Raw genomic sequence first — 24,746 nt, 5'->3', positions numbered from 1 at the left:
TCTGCTATGACATGTGTACATCATTAAAAACAAAGGAAGTGCACTTTTTGTTTCCAAAGTATTGTTTTCACCCATATGCAGATTTAATCAATGGATCACTTAAAGTTTATGTGATCTATTGCAATGTCTTAATTGGGTTGTAGCCCTTCTATGAACAGTTTTGTTAAAAAAAAAGAGAGAATATTCTGCTCATCTGTACCCTGTCTCTCCAGAAACTGTTCAGCACAGCTATTGAATTGCCGGTATGTTCATTGTGGAATAGAAATGTACTATTGACTCCTTCCTCTGTGATGCTTTGGAGGAATGGAAAAGGGGAAGAAGAGGACATCCCACCAGTTGGGAGCATGATGAAGGCTGCGGAAGATAATCCAGTAGAGTGCACCAAAGACCTGGTGAATAACCAGGTCTTCAACTGGCATTGAAAGGTTAAAAGAATGGGCTCCTGCCACATCTCAGAAAGGAGAGAGTTCAAAAGCTGGGGTGCTACCCCTGGAAGCACTCTTCTGCACTGCCATATAGCTAGCACAGGCTTCAGCTATGGATAGTAGAATTATATCTATCAACTCAACAAATTGAGATATACTTTCTTGCCCTAGTTTTTACCTGATAATTATTTTTGCCTTCCTGTTTATTTCCCTTTCTGTTGTGTCCTGTCCCTATCAGTCTTTGCCTGTTTGAGCTGTAAGCCAGTGGACAGGACCTGCCACTAATTTTAAGTATTCAGAGGACTTGGATCTGGAAGTGCTTTAGAAGTAGATAATAACAATAACAAATTTCTTACTTATACCCCGCTCATCTAGCCAGGCCTCCCCAGCCACTTTGGGGGCTTCCAACAAAATATTAAAAACACAATAAAACATCAAACATTAAAAACTTCCCTGAAACAAGGCTGTCTTCAGATGTCTTCTAAAAGTCAAATAGTTGTTTATCTGTTTGACATCTGATGGGAGGGTATTCCACAGGGCAGGCGCCACTGCTGAGAAGGCCCTCTGCCTGGTTCCCTGTAACCTTGCAGTGAGGAAACGACCAGAAGGCCCTTGGCACTGGACCTCAGTGTCCAGGCAGAGTGATGGGGGTGGAGACACTTCTTCAGATAGATAAATACCAGTATGTTATGTGCAGAAAATGTGTTAAACGCAAAGCATGACCAACTAAAGGAATCATTTGTGCCTGGAAAGGAAGCTCAGGTAGGCAGGCATCAGTTTCTAATATCCAGCTAATGCTGCAAGTGATTGCTTGTCACAAAACAAGCAGAAAATAATCTTTCAACCAAAGAGCAAGAATACCAGTAAATAATTCAACAGCTATTTTCCCCTTCTGCCTGTTTTTCTTCTCCCAGCCTATAACCTCTGCTTAGCTGTGTAGCTTCCCATTGTCTAAATTAGATCTGTTAATCCTTAGTCATCAGAACTGAACTCTGTAAACAGTATTACCTGTGGCAATAGACATAGCAGAATTTATTCTATTAGATCTGCTTTGATGGGCTTCTGTTTTAATACTTCCTGTTATTTTTCTTGCCTACGTGCCTCATGGGTGCTTACTGAATTCGTTGTACAATAGTGTGTTATTCATGACCAGATATAGTACCACAAATTATTTTATACAGAACATTTGGTCTGTAGACTGTACCTACTGTAAGGCTGGTAGCTCAGTCCCAAACATGTTTACTTCACACAACACTAAACTATGGAACTCACTCCCACAGGAAACAATGATGGCCATCAACCTAAAGCCCTAAATGGCCTCGGTCCAATATACCTGAAGGAGCATCTCCACCTCAATCGTTCTGCCCGGACACTGAGGTCCAGCGCCAAGGGCCTTCTAGCGGTTCCCTCGCTGCGAGAAGCCAAGTTACAGGGAACCAGACAGAGGGCCTTCTCAGTAGTGGCACCCACCTGTGGAACGCCCTCCCACCAGATGTCAAAGAGAAAAATAACTACCAAACCTTTAGAAGACATCTGAAGGCAGCCCTGTTTAGGGAAGCTTTTAATGTTTATAATAGGTTATTGTATTTTAGTGTTTTGTTGGAAGCCGCCCAGAGTGGCTGGGGACACCCAGCCAGATGGGGCGGGGTATAAACTATTATTATTATTATTATTATTATTATTATTATTATTATTATTATTATTATTATTATTAGATGGCTTTAAAAGAGGATTAGACAAATTCACGACTGAGAGGGCTATCAATGGCTATATGCTCTGCCTCCACAGTTGGGGGCAGCAATACTTCAGAATACAGTGGTACCTTGGGTTAAGAACTTAATTCGTTCGTTTTTAACCTGAAACTGTTCTTAACCTGAGGTACCACTTTAGCTAATGGGGCCTCCCGCTGCTGCTGCACCGCCGCCATGCGATTTCTGTTCTCATCCTGAAGCAAAGTTCTTAACACAAGGTACTATTTCTGGGTAAGTGGAGTCTGTAACCTGAAGCGTCTAACCCGAGGTACCACTGTACCAGTTTCTGGCAACCTTCTTGTGGGCTTTCCTCAGGCAACTGTTCAGCTACTGTGAGAAAAAGATGTTGGACTAGATTGGCCATTGGCCTAATCCAGCCGGCTCTTCTTAGGCTCTTAAAGACATCACAGTCTCCATTCTGCCATTATTCTAGGGGAACCAAATGTATGCTTTGGCACCCCTAAAACCTCTCACTGCTTGGAAACTGGGGTGTGCACAACAATATGAACACTAGAGAACAACTAGTAACCACTGGTTATCAAACCAGTATTTGTAAACGCTGCTATAATTTGAAGTATTAGTTCTATAGTTGTAAGAGTAATTGGAACAGGATGATTTTCCAGTTCCCTAGTCAAACTCTACCGATTAACATCCTTGCCCCCCCCCTTTTATTTTTAATGGTCTTCTTGCTAGACAAACATTGGTTATCAGGAATCTTCTACTAAATTAAACTGACTGTTTTGCACTTCTTGGGCACACAGTTCATTTTATTAATGTGCTTTCTTGAATCTATGCAGAAAATGAAAGTTGCAGTGTTAAATTATCTGATGATTAAGAAATGAATATGCTTCCAACATGACATTAAAAAGAAGTTACTAAATTATTGACTACCTGATTTAGAAGATGTTGAGAATGGAGCATTCCCAGGGTACTTGGTCTAAACATATATGTGCCCAAAGTATAAAGATGACTGACTTTGTAAAAAGTTTAATTCCTTCTTCAGATGGCCCTATGTAACAGGATCTCAGCTTTTTAACCTTGTTGGTTACACATGTGGCTGCAGGGGCATTATGTAACACTCTGATTAACTGGTAATGAAAGATCTGATTTTCCTTTTATTGTTTACTGGCATGAAACAATTGTACCAGATATAACTTTTCTTCTGCTCTACTTGCTATTTAAGGGTTAAGTCAGAAATTTAAGATGACTGGTCTTCTCTTTTTTGCTACTTTTCTGCTTTTGTTTGAAGAAAATATGACATGTGGCTTATTTTAGAGTTGAATGCTAAGAAATTAGAACAGCTTCCTGCATGATAATGCTATAGACAATAACGTAGGACAGAGCATATGCATCATCACATTTGGTGATTTGCTTTTATAAAATCCTTGTTGCAAGTGATGAGAGAGGAATATATAGAAAGAAGTCAGTAATATGCAAGCTGTAATTTGCTTGCTTATTAGGTTTATAATTCCATTCCTTAAATATTCTCTCTCATTTTAACTTTAAAATTAATTATTTTGAGTTGTTATTCTTATTATTTTAAAATATGCATTTTGTGTTTGTGTTTTTATACTGGAATGCAAAGCATACTATAAGATGTTGCCCTTAGATACGTGCATTTTAAAGAACTTTTTCGAAGGTTGCTGTGGTGCATGTTGCCATCCCAGTCCTTACCCACTACCCAAACTGTTTTTAAAACGATTTTTTTTTATCCAAGTAAATCATTTGCAAAGTAGATCCATTGAAATCAACGAATGGATTACATAAATCCATTTATTTCAATGGGTCCATTCTGTACATAACTTAGTTGGATACAACTCATAGAATGAGGTTTCTTAGCACTCATGCAGAAGTTTATGCTGCACTGGGCCAGAGACAGTATTCTCAGGTCAGCCAGGAGCTGTAGGCCAGCACCAGTAGTCCAATCTGAAGGACCAACCGGGAGGCAGCATCAAATGAACCCCAGCAGCTCCTGACAAGATGTATCCTAATTTATGCATGCTCCCTGACTACTATGAGGGCTGAGATTTCTCTGACAGAATCTAGTAATTTATATAGTCTAAATCAATATGTTCTTGCAGCCGATGGCTACTGGGAATTGTAGTTCAATCTGGAAAGAATCAGATTAGGGAAGACTGTTATGGCTACTGCTTATTAAATATATTTTGCAGGGTTTATCCTGAGTGTGAAGCAGGTTGAATTAAAAACAACAATTCCTTTAAAAAACAAGTGGTTATAATAGAGGCAACTTCCTTTTCCTGTAAATGGGTCTCATTTGTTACCTTTGTATGACTACACCATCGAGCAGTGTATTTCCCTCCTGCACATCTCTTCTCCAGCTGTGCGCTGAACTGTGTTGCTATTTTAGTTTGTGTGATCTGCCGCCTGCTTGGCAATGTATTAATGCAGTGTGTTTATTTCTGAGCAGAATTTTCATACCAGTCTTAGAAGGTGTCTCCTAGACAGATTTGTGGTTCGATGCCAAGATACTCCTTCCAGTCTTCATCTCTGTATTAGGTTCCCTCTCCAAATTTAAGTAACAAACACAAATACAATATTTATAGATCACACATATTCAGCCTCTAGAATTTGCTAGAGCAGCTAACAGTGTGAAACGCAACATAAATAAAATATAAGAACTACTGAAACTAAACCACAAGAAGCAGACACCAACACATGAAACAGCAACTGTTATCTCAGCTGCTTTTAAAAGTACAAAAGAAAACTAAGAATTCTATAAATTCTTCAAAAGACTAGAGAAATAAAAGCATCTTCACCTTGCATGGGGCTGGCCCAGAACATTTGGCCGCTAGAGGCCACTTCCTCCTCCTCTGCTGCCCACCTGGCAGTGACAGGTGCATGACAAGCAGCAGCAGGTGGGCACACAGTGGAGGAGGAGGTGGTGGCCGACAAGCACAGGGGATCTGCTGCCCCTCAGCTCCTTATGGCTGGGCTGGCCATGACCTTGCTCCTTAATGACATGCATGTAGATGCCAGACAACCCTTTTTGGTGGGGCATTTCAGAGACGAGAGGGCACCACTGAAAAACCTCTCCAGTTGCCACTCACCACATCTCACCTGTAGATAGGTGGGTTATTTAAGCTGATTTATTAGAGGTGCAGCATTTAAACTGGCATATGTAGGATTAAAGGCAGTTTGATTGTCATCTTTCCTGCCCGTCATGAAACAGCCAATCTAAGAAGGAACCACTTTACACAATAAAAGAAAGCTTCTGCAACAAATGACTACACATTCAATTGCAGGGTAGCCATTCCAGGTTTTTAAAAATTGCACTTAGGTTTCTAGCCCTGCAGTCTTAAGTATGAATTAGTCTTCTTTCTGACATGCAGCACGTTTATTCTTATACAGCGGTACCTCAGGTTACAGACACTTCAGGTTACATGTTTTTGGGTTGCACACCATGCCGAACCCTGAAGTACCGGAATGGGTTACTTTCAGGTTTTGGCGCTTTGCTCATGCGCAAAAGTGTTGAATTGTGACTCGTGCGTGCGCAGACTGTGGATTGCGAACGCTGTGGGTTGCGAACGTGCCTCCCACACGGATCACATTCGCAACCCAAGGTTCTATTGTACTTTACGGCATGATAGAATCATAATTATATAGGTTGATACATATAATATTGCACTCTATTAATACCCATGAGGCAATGTGCATTGAATATGTTTTTGTATACCCTAAATAATATATAACTAGTATGATTTACTCGTGTATAGAAGTAGAACTGATAAAATATGCATCTAATATAAACACATTGTGTGTACACATGCTTCACTTTATTTTATCACAGGAATTTGTAAATAAAACTAGATACCTTCATCAATCAGCACTCCAGATCACTCATCAGTGAGAATTAATGTGCTGTATTAATTGATTCCAGTGCCAAAGTGATTTCTTAATCTTTAAATGAAGTGATTTCTGGTATCCTAATGCATACAAAATCCATTTGTAAAGCGACTCTTGAAAAGCTCAACTGGGAGCAAAATCCTTGGTAAAAATAAGGGAAACAGATACACCTTAGCATTTAGTGAAGGTCCAGCATCAAGTTCAGTCAAAACCTCTCAAGCATATGGTGGTTTAACTTAACCCTTTAAATGACCTCTGTGCTTGGCAGAGTTGGACTTCAGCAACATCTGGAGGTCATCCTGTTGGCTATACTTGTCCTGAGGTGGGGGACCTATGTGAAAGGCCAGTGTCCAAACTAGCAGAATATGGAGTCATTGCCACACTTGCCTGACACAAGCGACCTGGATGGATTCAACTACTGTACTGAATGTGGTTAAGATGATGAATACAGTATAGGAATCACAGGTAGTGCTGATATTTGCCCCACAGTGGAGAACTTGAAAGAATGGTTCCTTAGTCTAAAGTAGGTTCTCTGACTGTATTGCTTTGGCTGGCACTTGGTTGACCTTGCGTGGTCCAAATGCCGGCAGTTCAACCACTTCCCCTATTTTGGAGTCAACTAGGGAGCCTTGCTGAGCAGTTACATGCCCCAGGCCACCTGCTAGGATTGAAGAGGGGGGACTGCCTGGTAGCAGTCTGTCATTGAAATATTTATTGTTTTATTTAAATTAAATTTATATTGCACTCCCAAAGAAAGGTTGGTTCTTTTGGGAGGAAGGTAGTTAGTGATCAGCACTAACTTGGCACCGATGTGCAACTTTGCTCCCATGCAGATTTCTTTCATAGTTTTGTTGGGTCCAGCTCCCAAGCTGCTGTTGGGTCTGTGTTCTACTCTAAGAGGCCTATTTTGCTTAGATCGGTGAATATTGACATTGCTGGCTGCTTTCTTGCCTTCCTCATTTTAGGGAAGTGCACATTCTCCATTTTCAGTCTCCATCCACACAATGTGTGTGACTGTGTTTGACTGTTAGTGCATAATTAAGAAACAAGACATTTCTGTACAGACCTTTGCATGGAAGAATGTTATTAAATCAAACCAGCATCCTGAACACAAATGGCTTCATTTCTGGCTTGCCTTCCCAAAGATATTCTAATATGGTCTTTTTCAACAAAACGTTTGCTGAGCTGACAGAGCTATGATGTGGTGCACAAGACAGAGATGTCTGGCATGAGGGAGGTAATAATTCTTTAAAATATGGCAGGTACATGCCAAGTACTTTATAACAGAAGGCAATTTGTGCAGACTTTTAAAAGCAGATCAAGGGGGAAAGCAGCAGAGGTTGAGGCTTCTCCGATGAGTCACTGGGTATGTAGGTCTGACTGGATTCATGACCCTGACATTCCAGTTGAATTACTAGCTGAAATGTTGACTCTGTAGAGCGAGTGATCCCAGCTGAGGCTGCTTGGAATGGACACATGAATCAGATGGCTTTAGGCAAGCTATTGAAAATAAATATGAGACTAAAAGAGCCTAGACCTGCAAGACTTTATCGGCCTGGATGACTGATGCTACACCCAAGGACACAGGCAAACTGATTGAATCTGATCCAGACAAGGCTGATGTAATGATTACCAGACCCCGTGTCCTGTGGGTGTGGAGGGCTGGGGTTGAGATTGTGATGGCTGTTAGCAATACTGTTTGGTTTCCTTGAGCATTCAGGCCCACATCCCCTATGAGCCCAAAATTCCAGGTGGCAGTAGCCCAGTGGGTTATTCACCAGCTTCATGGCGCCGGCGGTGGGGTACTGCAACCCTTTGTGTCAAGTGGAGACTTAAAGCCAAGCCACGTCTTTTACAGAGTTATGCATAAATTTCCATTGTGTTGTTTTAAATCAGTTGCTTGGACTGAAATAAACAGTGGGCAGACAAGTGTGTGTGTCACAGGGATGGGAGTGCTTTATCCTTTTCCTTTCTATGTCACTCATTTTCTCCCCAAATTTCCTATCTTTCCAAGCAACTATTGCACAAGGTGTTGGGACAGAATGCACAGACAGGAATCCTGGCTATGCATCAGGTACAGATAGCAAAGCTGCAGATAGCAGATACTTGTTATCATGGTGTCTTGTATCCTTAGGGAGACATGGGGATTGCAAATGGTCTGGAGGAACAATTTTAGATTCCTTCATGATTGTGTTGGCAGAGCAACTTAGCCTCTACCACTACATCTCATTTCAACTGATTACTTTACTATACTCAACAATGCTGGGGGTTAGATAAAATTGTGTATTTGTCAGCCAATGGATCTTGCCTGAAAAAACTGTGTAAGACTTTATTGTATTTATGATAAGGTTTTATTGACCTTAGATATTTTCGATTTAAATAAATACGAAAAGAAATGAGAGAATAGTGTATGCTGATATTAGTTCTTCTATTCCTAAATTTCCAGTTTGGGGAGATAAAATATACACAATTATATTCAAAAGGAAGAAGCAACACCTTTGAATTAAATCTAAAGGCCACATTTTCCTTATCCTTCAGGAACTTCTCGTTATTTCCTACTTTGTAATTGAGGCCAGTTTTAACTGCTTGAGGAGGAAGGAACTGTTTTGCATGTGTCTGTGTTAAACCAATGTATTCTTCCTGAGAGGTTTGTTTTTAAAAAAACTAAACAAAACAGCCCAACAAGAGCACAAAGATGTATCCCTGGCCTTTTAAGGAGCGGAATGTTTGACTCAAGGAACAGCAAGGTTAGATATACAGTACGATGTAAGCATATGACATTTGTAAACATTTCATGAAGCTAATATCTAGTATATTCAAAAAACAGGGAATACCTTTTTATTTTTTATGGAAACAAGAATGCTTTAATCAATTTTGTACATAACCTCCTTTTTCAAAGTTACTGGTAGGTAGCCGTGTTGGTCTGCCGTAGTCGAAACAAAATAAAAGAAGGGTGCATGCACACAAAAGCTCATACCAATAACTTGGTCTCTAAGGTGCTACTAGAAGGAATTTTCTCATTTTTATTTGTTTTGTTTTGTTTCTCCTTTTTCAGAGTCAGGCCTGCCAGATAATTCAGTACTTAACATGAACCATATTATCCACATGAAAATATGAAAATAGATCAAGACTATACAAAGTCCTCTTTATTTCTCCCCATTGTATGTTAACTACTGGACAAAACCAATAATAATTCTTGCATATTTATCAAGGAGGGAAAGCTTCATTGATGCAGTTTTGCATTTGTTTTCTTCTGCCAAACTCTACTGTCATCAGAGAACTGAACTAAAATTGACATAATTGTCAGGGCGTATCTGTGGTTTAACATGTAGTACTGTCTTCTTCTTTTTTAGCATGGTTTCGCTGATATGACAAAAAAGAAGCAATTAATGTTAATTTAGTTAGTACTGTAGTTGCAACAAGAATCCCTTTCCAAGATCCATTTATTCAGCCCAAAGAACAGAGGCTTTTTTCAGAAACCAACCACAGAATGGAAAGTGGAGATTATGGATAGCACTGCCACCTTTCCTAGAATTAGAATTGCCTCTAATTCTTAGGTGGGCATAATTTCAGGGAACAGATCTTTGGATAGATGAGCTTGGTGGCATAAAAGTCATGGGCAGCATTGTATCTGGATATAATAAACTTAAATGTAAAAGAGAGGAAAGGGAACCCAAGTTCTTGGAAGGCTCAATGTAAGGACAAGGAAATGGACTTGGATCTAGGAGCTGAGAAGGACTTGGTGTGAGGAATTAAGGAGAGCAAGGAAGGGCCAAATTTTGTGCAGTGTTGTAAAGGGACAAGTGGTATGTCATGAGTGTGGTCCGTACTTGAGGAACATAGGAGAGAGAGGAATAAGAGATAAAACTGAGGATACAATAAAAGAATAAATGAGGAGAAAACGACTAGGGAAGGAAGATGAGAAAGCAAAAATCACAATATTATTTTTATTTAACATATTTATAGACTTCTTCACAGCATAAAGCCAGTGAAATGAGATAGAAGATAAAAACAGAATAAGACACCATTGTCTGTCTCTCCCACCCCTGCCCCCACCCCCAGCAGTGTTCTGGTGGTTCTCCTGACCCTCCAGAGTATATCTAGAGGAGGTACATAGGGAGAAGGGGGGGGGAGCCCATTGCACTGACAAGAGTCCTCATGCCAGCTTCAGCTAATGGAATGGGGTAGTTAAATCCAGCCCACAAGCTCTAAAACAAAACAAATAAAAAAATCAACCAACTATAAAATTATTGTTAAAAGTCATAGGGTACAATAGGGTACACAAACAATGTGCTAATGCATATAGCCTAGTTACTCTTGCTTGCTCCTCCCCTGATGCAAGTAGCATTACATGCCTAGATGGTTACATGCTGCATCCCCCTCTTAATTTATGCATGCAATAACTTTCTGCTTTGAACTTTCAAATATGGACAGAAAACCAATAAGAATGTTAGAAATAAATAATAAAGTGTGGAATGTGCAGTAGCTGTGAAAAAGGGAAAGGGATTGAAAAAAGAACTGCCAAGTATCATCATGCCATTATACAAATCTTTTGTTGAAGCTGTAGTTTTAATACTGCATTCAGTTTTGCTTGCTGAATCTCAGAAATTCTACTGTAGAGTTAGAAAAGGTTTGGAAAAGAAGAACCGAAATGATTGTATGGCATCTGGTTGGTTACTGTAAGAACAGGATATTGAACTGGATGGGTCATTGGCTGGATCCTGCAGGGCTATTCTTACATTCTTACCAGTTACATAGTGGAATGAGGTAATGAATTTTAATGTAATTAAAACATGATCCAGGGGATTGATGTTTCCTTTGGCTAGGAAGAGGAAGAGGAAAACAAAAGGAAGAGATGAGTAATTTCCATAAAGTAGCCAGCAAATAAGTTCCTACCACCTCTTTACTGTGACTTCTGTTGTTAGCACTTGATTTTATATATAGAATATAGAAGAAGAAGAAGAAGAGTTTGGATTTGATATCCCGCCTTTCACTCCCTTTAAGGAGTCTCAAAGCGGCTAACATTCTCCTTTCCCTTCCTCCCCCACAACAAACACTCTGTGAGGTGAGTGGGGCTGAGAGACTTCACAGAAGTGTGACTGGCCCAAGGTCACCCAGCAGCTGCATGTGGAGGAGCGGAGACGCGAACCCGGTTCCCCAGATTAGAGACTACCGCTCTTAACCACTACACCACACTGGCTCTCAAAGAAAGTGTGAGCACCAGTGCTTGGGAGTACCTAGCTTCTACTATTTAGAAATGAATTTCTAAACAAGAAAACAAGCTTTTAAAATTCTTTCTGCTCCTTTTGAACTTCTTTTTCCTTGGATGTTCTTTGAAAAGGGGCTTTCCCTTTCACTGCATAGCAGACTGGACTTGATCTTGCCTCAGGCAGTACTTTTGAAATGGGGCACTCTCCATCTGCTTTTATTAGAAAAATTTCCATTCCTTTTAGTAAAAAGTTGTGACAGATTAGCTGTTTGTTCCCATTTTGTAATGACTGAAAATAAGAGTAAGACGGTGGAGCTTTTCAGAAATTGCTCTTAAGATAGTGTGGAGTAGAAGAGTATTGGCAGGGTGTGGGGAATATAGATAACATCAAGTTAAGAGGCAATATTGATAAAGAAGAGACCCAAGAAATTATGCAAGATGAATTGGATGATCTGTTGAACCTGGAGGAATGGAATAAAATGCAATAGCCATAAACGTCATGCATCATATATTTATTTATTTATTTATTTATTTATTTATTTATTTATTTATTTATTTGTATCTGTATCTCTGTATGTGTGTTTTTAAAATTCTGATAGTTTCTAAGTCACTCTCTTTTCTGTCTGCTTCAATTTGTAATTCAGATTCCAAGCTGTTCTGAATAAAATGAAGCTCTGTGTTCCCCATTTATTCTTAGGGGTAAACTAGAGATTGCCCCCTCCACCCTTTGACAGAGGCAGATTAAGTCTGCCTCTCCAGAGTGAATTAAAGCTGCCAGATTACAGACAAATAGTTCCTGTTATATCCACAAGGTAAGTACAGTGGTACCTCTGGTTACGAACTTAATTCGCTTCAGAGGTCTGTTCTTAACCTGAAACTGTTCTTAACCTGACGTACCACTTTAGCTAATAGGGCCTCCTGCCGCTGCCGTACCAGCGGTGCACAATTTCTGTTCTCATCCTGAGGTAAAGTTCTTAACCTGAGGTACTACTTCCGGGTTAGCGGAGTCTGTAACCCAACAACCCGACAGCTGTATTGGCTCCCACTAGATGCATCACCAGAGCTACAGCAGACCCTTCTGCCTCAAGACACCATGACGGACCAGCTGTCCTACCTCTAAGGGCAATTCCTCTGTGCATGAAGTTCTTCTTGATTGGCTCTTGCTTGAGTTCTGAAGGAAAGACGTATTGCTCTATTTGTCCTGGAGCCTACCTCATCTGGGGTGCCAATCATGTCATTAGTGGAGGGGAAAAGATGTAGGAAAAGATCAACCCCCTGGCTCTTTTTACAGCATAGGTCATTGGGCAGCTGTAGTCGGCTTGCTAGAGGGACCCTTATAGTTGGCGTGGGAATCTGGCTCCTAATTTGTATGGTAATTTTACTGTGTAGACAACGCTTTATAGAAACAACTATTTCCAATCTTCCTGACAAAATTTGCAGATTATTAAACATAGCTATATCCCGAGCCATTAGGTATGTAAATGTGATTCACCATTAGGTACATGAATTATTTGTATTCTTTGTTTCAGTAACATCAGAAAAACAGATGAATGATTTGCAGATTCAGATACCATGAGGTCCACAGCACCTACACAATTAAACACCAATATATTTTCATAATGTATGCCACTTGGTTCCTATTGTAATCACTTTCCAGAACAAAATATGCATTGTGATAGTCTGTTGCAATTACAGTTCATTATATCAGTGTCTTATGCTTTGATCAGTTGGGGCAGGAGATGGAGTGCAACCTGTTGTTGTATTCAGGGTTCTCTGGACTTGGGGGAATGATTTCAGCAGAATATTATGGGGTCACAGAACAAAGTAAAGCAGAATAAATCCACCACTAATTCACTATTACTGTGTCAATAACTTGTTGCAAAATGCACCCTCAGTTAATAAGAGTAGTAGTAGTAGTAATAATAATAATAATAATAATAATAATTTATTTATACCTTCCCCCATCTGGCTGGGTTTCCCAGTAAGGGCCCTAAGCCAAGGTTTTGAATGACATGTTAACCTGGGCTTTATGCTAACAGGGTCAATTTTGGCAATAAAGAAACCAACTTTTGGAAAGCTATTGATCCACAATGAAAATGAGTGCCCCAAAACAAAGTTGGAAGAATTTCTCAGTATACTATGTATGGAACCACAATAGGATATCTCAATATGGAGGTTGGTGTTCTCCTTTCATTTCCTTTTTCTAGCTTGTAGTTGAGATCTTTAAATGTCTGCATTTGCTAATTCATTTTGATTTTAAATTATATTTTAAATTATATATGACAAGTATCTTATATGTATGTATGCATTTCAAATACTTATATCCCACCTTATAATTTTGTGAGGCTGTTAAAGCAGCTTATGAAAGATTCTTAAAATAAAATCACTTCCTAATCTAGTAGAGGAAGATTAATTGCATGGTGTCCCTATGGAACCAGGATTATTCTTGTCCTTTCCTGGTACCATACAAAGCAGCAGCTCCCACCAAATCCATGGGAGTAGGGCTGAACAGCTGGAACTTGCTCAGCTGATGGTGGAAGAGATCTTCCCTTGCATGCAGTTGCTAGGCAGCAGGTCCTCTGGGGTAGAGCTGAGCAGCTGGATCTCATTCAACCCATAAGTAACATTATGGCCAAGCAAAGTCAGGAGATGACTATTGCTCCAGATTTCCATTCAGCTTGACTGCTTTTGATGGCTGGTGGCTAATAGTTGGTGACTACTAGCTACTGGACACCCCACCTGCTTGTGGGAGGCTTGTGATGCCAATGAGAGAGGAAGAAGTTGTGAGGTTTCTGCATCTAGCTGGCAAGATGCAGTCATGGGTGTGATATACACCTGCTTTTGGAAAATGATGCCAGCTCACACTGTTTGCTTGTCCACAGATACTTAATCTGTATATTTATACATAGTTTTTAGTATAAATACAGGGAATAGCTGTGGGTTTTAGGAAGAGGTAGTAGCTTAGCAGTAGTGCCTCTGTTTTCTTCTCAAAATACTAATTACCAGTGCTGGGAAATTGCTTTGCTTGATACACTTTAGGATTCTTTTGCAAATCAGTTTTTGATCAGAAACAACATGAATCTGACTCATTAGAAAGTGGTTTTTGTTACATATTGTTCCAAAATTGGTTGTCATGATCTGGAATAAAACATGATGAACGGCTGAGTTGGTTGGGTACAGTTAATTTTCAAAAAGTTCTTTTTTGAAAGTGCTCTTTGGGGAAATTTTAATACTGGGTTGGGAATTTACTTTGGAATTAAAGTTTGCAAAAAACAATTTCCAAATAAAAAGTATATTGTGTAGATAATTATTTACTAAAAAGGTTACTTCTAAAGGGACTATTTGGCCTTGTCCCACCACACCTTTTGAGTTCCTTAGTGAAGGACCACCATGTAGAAGGACCATCATTTAGTGTAGTTTGTATTGCTGTAGTGTTAAGTGGGAAGGGAAGCCTCAAGTTGCCTATTACCGTATGTTTTCAGTGGGTTATCAATCATTATAGCAGTGAGATGAAGGAGGCCAAACCTGAAATAACTGCAATTAGGTAGTCTTATGCTAATTTTTGTTGGTACAAAAAAGTTGGGGAGCTTTTTTGGCAAAATTGCAAAACAAAACAGTTTTTGCAACATATGGCAACCCTAAAACAATATCCAAGACTGTGTGTGGTCCAGCAGTTCTGTATTGTCTTTATGCTAAACACAGAAGTAAGTCTCCAGAAGGAAGTTATTTCACAATGCATCTTCAAATGAAAATATATATAGCATGTGAATTTCAATTACAAAGGGCAATGAAGTATAAACCTATGCATTCTTTACAGAATGTAGCGTAATATGTCAGTAGGGTACAGTTCCTTTCCACCTCCTGCTACTCATGTTTGCATTCCCCTGAAATACCATAGCAACTATGGGGTTATGGAAACTATGAAAGGATCTATGCTCAATAAGGGAACAACTGAGCCAGGAGACCAGGATTCAAATTTCAGATTAGCCATGAAGGTCACTGGTTGTCGTTGGGCCAGTCACTGTCTCTCAGTCTAACCTATCCCAGAAGGCTGCTGTGAAGGTAAAATGGAGGATATTGATGTAATAAATAAATAAATACTATTCTGTCTATATTGCTGTACAGTCAGACATGCTAGAAGACCCTGGCTGTTAGGCTTCAAGGGAGGAGGAGTAAAATAAGAACAGAACCGGGGGTGGAAGGAGGAAATCACCTGCATGCCACAGAGAACAGTAATATTTTAAAGCAAAATGGGCGGGGCAATAAATCCAACTGGGTCCAGCTCAGGGCATTTGGGTTCTTCCAACAAATCAGAAATGGTTAAGAATAAAGTTTTAAATATGAGTGACAGGTAATGTTAGGTCTATAGATTTCGGCCAATTAAGAAGGGATTTGCTTAATGCTCTCTTCTAAAAAGATGTCTGTTAGAAAATAGACAGTGGTGAATACTCTGCCTGCTCAATACAGTGGTACCTCGGGTTAAGTACTTACCGGTAATTCGTTCTGGAGGTCCATTCTTAACCTGACACTATTCTTAACCTGAAGCACCACTTTAGCTAATGGGGTCTCCCGCTGCTGCTGCGCCACCGGAACACGATTTCTGTTCTCATCCTGAAGCAAAGTTCTTATCCCGAGGTACTATTTCTGGGTTAGCAGAGTCTGTAACCTGAAGTGTCTGTAACCTGAAGCGTATGTTACCCGAGGTAGCACTGCATAGGAAAGAAAGAGTTTTGAGCTATAAGGTGGTAGGCCCAGGATTTTATGTTAGGATTTTTTTAAACCTAGAAAAGCAGTTTAGTGGTGGTATAAGCTGTCCAGAGAAAGTGTAGATTTTCCTTCCTTGCAGATTTACAAAAACTATGTGGGAGCAAAGGGGGCACTGGGCAGATGTTTGAGGTGCTTTAAGTATAGGATATCCTGTGTTTGTTTAATGGGTACTACATATTCTGTGATTCCCTGAAAATCCTGGTCTTACTGAAATGGTGGGGTTTTTTTGCCAAATCACTCTGTTCATCCTGTACTGTTAAAGATTTTTCTGGATAGGGAGAAGTATTACTCTAAAAATTAATTCTGAATGTAGAACTTGTATTACTTTATTAATTGGTTAACAAAATGTATACACCACTTGATGGTAGAAATACCTCTAAGGAATTTGCAGGAAATACTGAAATTATCAATAAAAATCTCTGAAAACATTTAGAAGTAATCAAAATTAACAGTGAAAGAAAGTGAAATACACCAGTATCTACGTGTCTGGATAAGCTTATCTAAACAAAAATGTATTAAGCAAGCACTGAAAAGAGTAAAGTGAAGGTGTCTGTCTGGTATCTATAGACAGGGAGTTTCTTATTTTCCCTTCAGAATTGCTTTATTAACTCTGTTATATTAATAAAAAGATACCTACCTTGGCATATTTTTGCAAGATGAGTAGGGTTAGGAACATGACCTGTGCCCAGCATGGCTGGAGCCCAGCAATCTGTCTTTATTGAATTGTTCAGATTTTGTTATGAGGTTGTTTAGTCCATTGCCATTTTTCTTTGTTGCACGAAATGTATAGAATTATAGAATCATAGAATCATAGAGTTGGAAGAGACCACAAGGGCCTTCGAGTCCAACCCCCTGCCAAGCAGGAAACACCATCAGAGCACTCCTGACATATGGTTGTCAAGCCTCTGCTTAAAGACCTCCAAAGAAGGAGACTCCACCACACTCCTTGGCAGCAAATATGTATGTATGTCAAATATGTATATATGTCAAATATATGTATGTATGTCAAATATGTATTTGACATATACCTTATAATTCACTGCCTTTATCATATACCCTCGTGTGTCACTCCCTAAAAGGTGGAGTGAAACATATAGGTCACTGGAGTCTTATAATGGTCTCCTTTGCCATGGCATTGAGGGGTCATTTTAGTTAGAATGTGCAGAACTTTATATAACCCATTTTGTATAAGTGAACAGATTGTGACCCAGGCTGCCTGTGCTGTTCTTTGGAAAGAAATAATTGCACTTTCAGTAACGTTGAATGGGGTGCGTGGGTTCATTCATAAACTTGGTGTATCTATCTCTATAATCTCTTCAGTTCTTTTGAAATTTGTAATGGCTTGGAATACTTGAATATTTGCAGTGAGATGGGAAATCATCATGGGTTTTTTTCCCCGTAAGGGGGTTTCTCAGAAGTCAGAAGTTATTTTGGCGCTCTCTTGATGTGGTGACATGATTATGGTTTGAGCTACAAAACCTGATAAATAAGCACTCTCTGACCTTTCTCTGGTCTGTAGTGTGTTTAATTCATTTGGCGCAGGCAGTTGAGCTCAATGGATTTTGGCTTCCCAAAACATTTGTCCAGTGAAAGAGCTATGTGACTGAACATGTGCTGCCTGATCCTAAACAGCAAATCTTGGAAGTAAATCTCACCTAGTTTAGTGGGACTGAATTGTTAGGAAGTTTGTTTAGGGCTGTAGCCTGTGGCTATGTTTCTCAGGGGACCTCGGGGGGTAAAATCAAACCGATGCATTAGCAGCACTGAAGTGGCTTTCCTAGGGCACAAGCCTGGGCACTGTGGGCCAACCAGATGACAACCCCACACACACCGGCCTCGCTGATGTGATCCAAAGAAAAGCAGAGCAATACGTTTGGCACCAGCTTGGATGCAGAAGTTGAAGGAAAAAGGCATACAAGACGCTATCCAACCATCTTAGGGACTCTATTCTAGTCTTGTGTAGGGTTTACTCCTTAGCACTTTATTCTCCCGAAGATGTCACACAAGGCAATGGATGTTTAGAATCAGTTTTCCTTCTCCTAGATGGGCTACCTTCCCAGGTTGATGAGCCCCATCTGCCCCTCACTTCCCTCTACAGCACGTGCAGAGGATTGAGATCTTGACCATTTGACCCACTATTGATCTTGTCGGCTCAATCCTGTGGAGACTGTTGTCACATGCAGGGGAAGTCTCTAACTCCCTGAGGGCTGGAGACCCATCAGCTACCCTCACTTGGTTTAGCCAGCCAGTTGACACTGTTTCCAGGGTGTGATAGGGATTTTTAAAATGAATAGTTACTTATAATGTTTTTATAAATAAAATAAACAATGTTTCAAGGGGAGCTACTATTTTTGAGCCTGCAAAAGCAACATAAAGATGTAGTTTTATAACAGTTATTTGGTTCTGATTTTAAAATGTTTGCACCACTGACAGTTTTTCTAATTAAGTAATATATGGAAAGTTGCATTTGTCTTCCCCTGGAAGTGATTTTTAAATATTAACCTTCCTTTTTCTGTTTCTTCTGAGTCACGGTTTCCTTTTTTCTGTACCACAGACACTTACTGTTGTCAAGTTCTCTTATTTCTCTTTCATTAAGAGGGCATCACAACACTTATTCTTCTTTTCCCTATTTTGGAAAACCTGTTTCTTACACCCTTAGGAGGAGCTGAAAAAGGCAAACTAATAATAACAGTTCAAAGCAAAGCACTTAGTAAAGGTTAGCATTTACCTGCTTTTTCTAGAAAAGCACAAATTTGTTAAGTACACTTCAGACAATGATGTTTCTTAACGGGCATAAAAGTAATGAAGTTTAATATCTCTACACACTCATAAATATCATCCACATCTTACACTCTTAATATACAAAAGATGAACTGTGTGCTCAAAAGGCAATTGGTGCAGCTTTTATAGAATTATACTATTTCAGGTGGGGGAAACCCATATCTGAATGTTTCTTTAAAAGGAATATTAACTCCCCAGCATAAAATTTGCAAGGAGGCCACAGTAGTGATGAAGGATGTGGGACGGATTCATATAGCTAGCTAAGCAAAATGCTAAAAAGTGTGGTTTTCTTTCATGTGGCAATGTCAAATGCATCTTCCAGTTTTGCTGACAAGGAGCCAGCAATCAAAGAGCACTTTTTTGGAAAGGCAAGAACTGTGAACACTGTTTCCTGCTTCCACCCTTTTGAAAATAGTACCCCGAGCTTTAGTCAGATGTTTCCCCATTGGTTTCTGAAGTGAGTTTTCAGTCATTTGCTGTGTTCCTCTGGTCTGTACTGATCTTGCCCACCCTCCTCCCATCCTGTTGTCAGTGGGCGGGTCTCAGTAATGAGCAATATTCAGTTACACTTGCTTGACATACTCAAAAGCTTTTCTGCTTCCTGTTTCAGTGGAGCACAAGAGCTGCCTTAGATAATGCTATCAGAAGCCTAGCGCAGCAGCAGGAGCACACTTTGATTTCCCCAGCAGCTGCGTGCCAGAGACGACGCTGCAGAGGGAAGACTTGCTTTTGCTGTCATAGCTGGTAGACCAACAGAATCAGCTGTGACATCCGAAACTGCTGCTCCTTCAGCCACAATGGTGGCAAAGGATTATCCATTTTATCTCACAGTCAAAAGAGCAAACTGTGGACTGGAAGTACAGACAGCGAGCATCTCAACAAGAGAAACAGAGGTATGATTGGTAGATATTTGAGAGCCTTTACTGCAGTTTTTCTTCTAGTTGAAAGAATCTGTTTTACCTGGGGCAGAATAACAACTTGGAATCTCCGGTACTGATCTCTCACATTTTGCACATAGAGGATCTGCACAACTTTGCTTATACTCTACAGCAGCATAAATTTGATAGCAGAATATGCTTTGACGGTGCTTGTTTCAAGGGGGTACGCAGGGGTACACATACCCTTAAACATTTTGTGAATCTTTGTACTTTTGTCCATTTACTGTACATATTTATTTTTCTGGATTTGAACTATAAAATGGTGATTTCCTTGAGTCAAAATGAGAGTACCCCTAAACATTTTTAAATAGAAAAAAGCACTGTGCTTTGATAAAAATAAGATTCATTTCTGGAATAAGTAATTGAGAGATATGCACTGAAATGCATATATTAGTGTTTTCTTTTAAGGTTGATTGTGCATTTCATAGGAAAACAGATTTCATGCTCAAATAAATCATTGGCATTCACAGGTACAGTCCTTTAGGTTCTCAATGCTTATTTGTTAAGTAAGACTATTTGAAACACTTTCATTTTCACAGGTTCACAAATAGAATCAGGAACAAGTGGTCAACAGGCAGAGGCTGTTACTGACTGCTTTAATTGAACTCTTTACCAAATACACAAAATATTTAGAACCCATGTGAGGTCTTTTCTGTTTTTTATAAAGAAAATTGGACTCCTTTTAATAGAGTTTCTGTGAAGGACTATCTATCTATGATCTATCACCTATCCTAACTAGTTAATGAATTGATGAATATTTATTTCAGAGACTATTTAGGTCATCATGACTATGCTTTTTGTGGTGATGGGGCATTTTAGCATTAGCTATTTCCGTTAACTATATAAAATTTACTAGCTGCCTAGTCAAAGCTATATTTACTCAGAAATATGCCTATTGTTATCAGTGAGATTTAACTACCAAGAGAGTTGCATTGTCTGCCCAGAAATCACAAAAATAGCAGACCCTTTTGAAAAAATGTAATGTTTAGTAAACAAATACTGTAGGAATTTTGCCACCCTTGTCTCTTTCACACAATCCTTTGCACTTGAAGTTCATCTTAATAGGTGTTGTTGAACTGTCTTAGGTATGCAGTTGTATGATATAATAAGTTTCCACAATTTACTTTCTTGGAGATGTATAAAAAAGGTTTTATATGGGTTGTTTAAATCAGCTGTAAGAGTTGATTCCCCCCTCCCAGAACATAAATTATGGAATAGTAATAATCAAAGTATTTCATTCAGATTATGATAATAAATTTATTTTAGCAGATTAGCTCTGCAGCTCTGATTTATGTGTTTTAGTGTTATATAAACACAAACATTTATGATGATGAAGAAAGTGCTCTGCTAATCTGTAGAAGTGATAAAAGACCAGTTGAGTAGTTCTTCACAACAGCGGAAAATCTTTTCACAGCAGAGAAGCAAATAGAAAAACATGGAGTAAAATGCTATTTTAAAAACAGAACTCTTGAGAAGCAGGAGGGTATGCGTATATTGTCTAATAAGTTGCTAATAGGGACATTAAGACCAGTATAGTTCACCTTACACTCAGAGGGTGCATTCACCTATGATTTTGTGATATTAGATGGTTAATCAAAGCAGCTTTGAGTATCAGCAATCCTTGAGCTTGAAAACCCTTTGCTGCTTTGTGAGCTTTAGGCAGCTGAAACTGGCCGGGATCATTGTCAGCTAGTAATATGCACCAAGTTTCTTAACTGAACAAATACTGGTAAAGTAAAAGGCTTGGTGTTATTCTCTTTGTATTTAAACACAAAACAAAACTGGGAGTTAATATGCTCATTCCTCTCTTGAATCTTGTTATCAAATTATTTTACAAAAGGAAGAAAAAATGTTACTTTCTTCATACAAATTTGTACTATGGAGTGTATATTTGTAAATACCAGGATTATTCTTTTTTTAAAAAAACTTACTTTATTACAAGGTATTTGTGTATATATTGAGTGGTGTGAAAGCTGTAGTTTGTTTATAAATGTCAGTAATAAGAGAACACCTGCCCTCATGCTTACAATCTCAAAGACACAACACAAAATAAAAATAGGAGGGGGGAGCAAATTTAAGCACTGTTTCTTAGTTGCAGAATTCTTCTAACAACCAGCTGAAGTTGAAAGATCTCAAGGTGAGGCAGTGTCAAAATTTGCTGGTATTATAGCAAAGTGGGTAGAGAAGCCCCTACAGCCTCATTCCTCTCCCTCTTCTGTTGCTTGAAAAGGCTTCTGTAGATGACAGCTGAGGGTGGGTGAAGCCTGTTGGAGCTCATCTTTCAGCAGAGCAGGTGGAGAAGCCCAGCAGTGTCCTAGCCTTCCCTCCTGGTGGAATGGATGCTGTAGATAACAAACTCAACCTGGTGGAGCTTTTGGTGAATGTTGGTATGGCAAAGCCAAGCATATGCAGGGTTGTGTCCCATGAAGTAATTGTGCTTGCAGAACAAGTTCTACTCAGACAGTAGATCTTCCCTTTCCTTTCCTCTCTTCCTCTCCACCACTATCTCCAAATCTGCTCCAGAGAGTGGGAATTTAGAGCAGATTTGAGGGTGCATGCAGGTGGAGGAGAAGGTGGGGTTTGTTGCATGAGTGGAAGTCATTCCATGAGCCCATTGATTTCATTGTCTACAACCCACAGTCCTTACTTCTTCCTAGGTTTCCACTTATGTGGTGTTACATGATGTGTAGATGGGGCTTACTGGGGAAAGTGGGAGAGGCTCTTCTCGACATAGCCTGGTCTGTGGAATGTGTGATGCATTTAAAAATGGAGGAGAGAGAAAATAAAAAGACGACTAGCATGATAATTCTCCACATAATATTTTATTATATTAACTGAGGTCTAGAATGGAAGTTCTGTTGGGGGAGCAATTACTAGTGTCAGGGCTTGCAGACAGGCAGGTAGTTAGTTCCTCCGAACCAGAACTAACAGGGCTCAAGGCAGGAATTCAGCCCATTAGCAGTTCAGCCAGCATGCAGTGACAAGTTACATTGTCTGAGGAGGCCAGCCAGAGCGGGCAGTTATATAAAGGCCAGATAAGACCGTATAGGCTGCTTAGGTCACCTGACTCTTAGGTCACTGTACTGAAGATTGGACTGCGAGTTTCAGTACAGCCTCCAGTCTGCTGTGGTGCTGCACAACTTGGGTTAGCCTTTATCTCTGACTGCAACCTGTACTGGTTGTGCAGACAGCAGGACATTTGAGCCTGACATTTGTTATATAGTAGAGATGCATTTCTTCTTTAGACTTTCTATCTGCGTGGAACAGATCTGTCATTTTTTAACATAGTATTTTCAGTTGGCAATTTTGTTGTTTATGATTTTCTTCCATGTGCCCAGAAATTATGTGGGGCAATATTTGTGTTCAGAAACTGGCAAATCCATTCCTTTTTTTCTGGAAACACCACATGTAATTTGTTGGAAATCAGGAAACCAATCTTCAAATGATGAAATCAGACATGCAACTTTTTCATATATAATGCTATTAATTTAGTTAGTAACTTTATCTGAAGTTCTAGAAAAGGCTGTTTCTTTGTGTAGTGCCAATAGTATCTATGCAGTAGCTACTACAAAATTATTGCTGCTTTTGCTAGACAGAAACCAGACAAAGTAGTGGTAAAAAGCTGCCAGCTAATAAATGGGACAAAGCAATTTCTAGCTTTGGCTAATCCAGCAAAAACTAAGAACTTTGAACTGTATGATGTAATGGGATAAAGACTAAAAAACAGAGCCACTTGATGCATTATAATCTAGTTTCATAATGTTAGTAAGCCATAATTCTGTGTTGTGCCCTAAGGGAGTGGCAATCATTGGAGTCAAGTGAGGCCAAGTACTACTAAAAGTAACAAATTCACATATTTCTCTTATTGACAGTACCCTGTTTTAAGTAAGGATTGATATGCATATGTAGGTAAACAAAGTGGTCTTGATTTATTTATTATAATGTTTCTATCAGGCTTTCCCTACAAGAAGCTTAAGGTGGTTAACATGGTTCTCCATCCTCCCCATTTCATCCTCACAACCATCCTGTGAGCTGAAATAAGGTGACTGACCCAAGGCCACCCACTGAGCTTCCCTCTAAACACTACACCATACTGCCCATATGCACCAGGTTGGCCACTGCAAGAACAGGATGCTAGAAAAGATGGACTCTTGGCCTGCTCCAGCTCTTATGCTCTTAAGGGGAGCTGCTGTTTTACCTTTTAGTGGTAGTTGTGTGAAGTTGTCTAAATGGTAATCTGAGAATAGATACCACAATAAACATGAGAGAGAGAAAACTCTAAGATACATACAAGCTGACTAATAGTTTTCAAATACTGTTTGAGAATTATTAAGTTGCACGTGTAAGAAGAACCTGCTGCATCTGGCCAGTAGCCCATCCAGTTCAGCATCCTGTTTTCACAGTGGCCAACCAGATGACTATGGAAAACAGACAGCCAGGGCCTGAGTGCAACAGTACCCTCCCTCCCTTCAGTTTTCAGCAACTGGTATTCAGAGGCATTGCCTCTGACAGGGGAGGTAGCACGTAGTTATCAGGGTTAACAACTTGGGACCAGTTTACTTATGAGATTGCCTTACCCCACACATGCCCACTTGACCACTTCAATTGGCAGAATTGGCACTACTACAGGTGCCACATAATACCTGTTTTGCATTTGTAAGAACTCAATCATTTAGTGTGGCAGCATCTACACTTTGGAACTTCCTGTCTGTTGAGATCAAGCAGGCACCTTCACTGCACTCTTTTTGGTGCCTGCTAAAAACATTCTTGTTTAGACAAGCCTACCCACATGCTTAGAAAGCTGAGGTAACTTAAATCTGTTTTGTATGTTAGAGTATGGCTGTAATTTTTCATGATTCCTATTTTTTATCTTTTTGTAAACCACTTTGAGTTTTGTTTTGTTTTTAATAAATAAATAAATAATAGCATAATACCCCTATACTCCATGAATTTGTGTAATCTTCTTTTAAAACCAGCCACGTTGGTGACTATCACCGGGTGGAATTCAAAG

The 24,746-nt window shown here is 39.6% G+C and overlaps 1 protein-coding gene across 9 annotated transcripts in view; it reads left to right on the top strand.

Moving 5' to 3' along the window:
• ARHGEF3 (Rho guanine nucleotide exchange factor 3) overlaps positions 1-24,746 on the top strand; it is a 125,042-nt gene that overhangs the window by 78,821 nt on the left and 21,475 nt on the right. The window contains exon 1 of one of the 9 annotated variants that reach the window (XM_081899997.1): positions 19,412-19,690. The exons of 7 other annotated variants lie outside the window; for them this stretch is intronic. In XM_081899997.1, the coding sequence (XP_081756123.1) occupies positions 19,595-19,690 (96 nt within the window). In that variant the 5' untranslated portion in view covers positions 19,412-19,594. Of the gene's footprint in view, positions 1-19,411; positions 19,691-24,746 lie in introns of those variants that run through there. One more of the 9 variants, XM_081900002.1, reaches the window with a different exon arrangement.

Source organism: Podarcis melisellensis, assembly GCF_964234715.1.
Source record: "Podarcis melisellensis genome assembly, chromosome: 2".
Lineage (NCBI taxonomy): Eukaryota > Metazoa > Chordata > Lepidosauria > Squamata > Lacertidae > Podarcis > Podarcis melisellensis.
The sequence above is the reverse complement of the archived record's forward strand: the minus strand, read 5'-3'. Positions and strand labels throughout refer to the sequence as shown.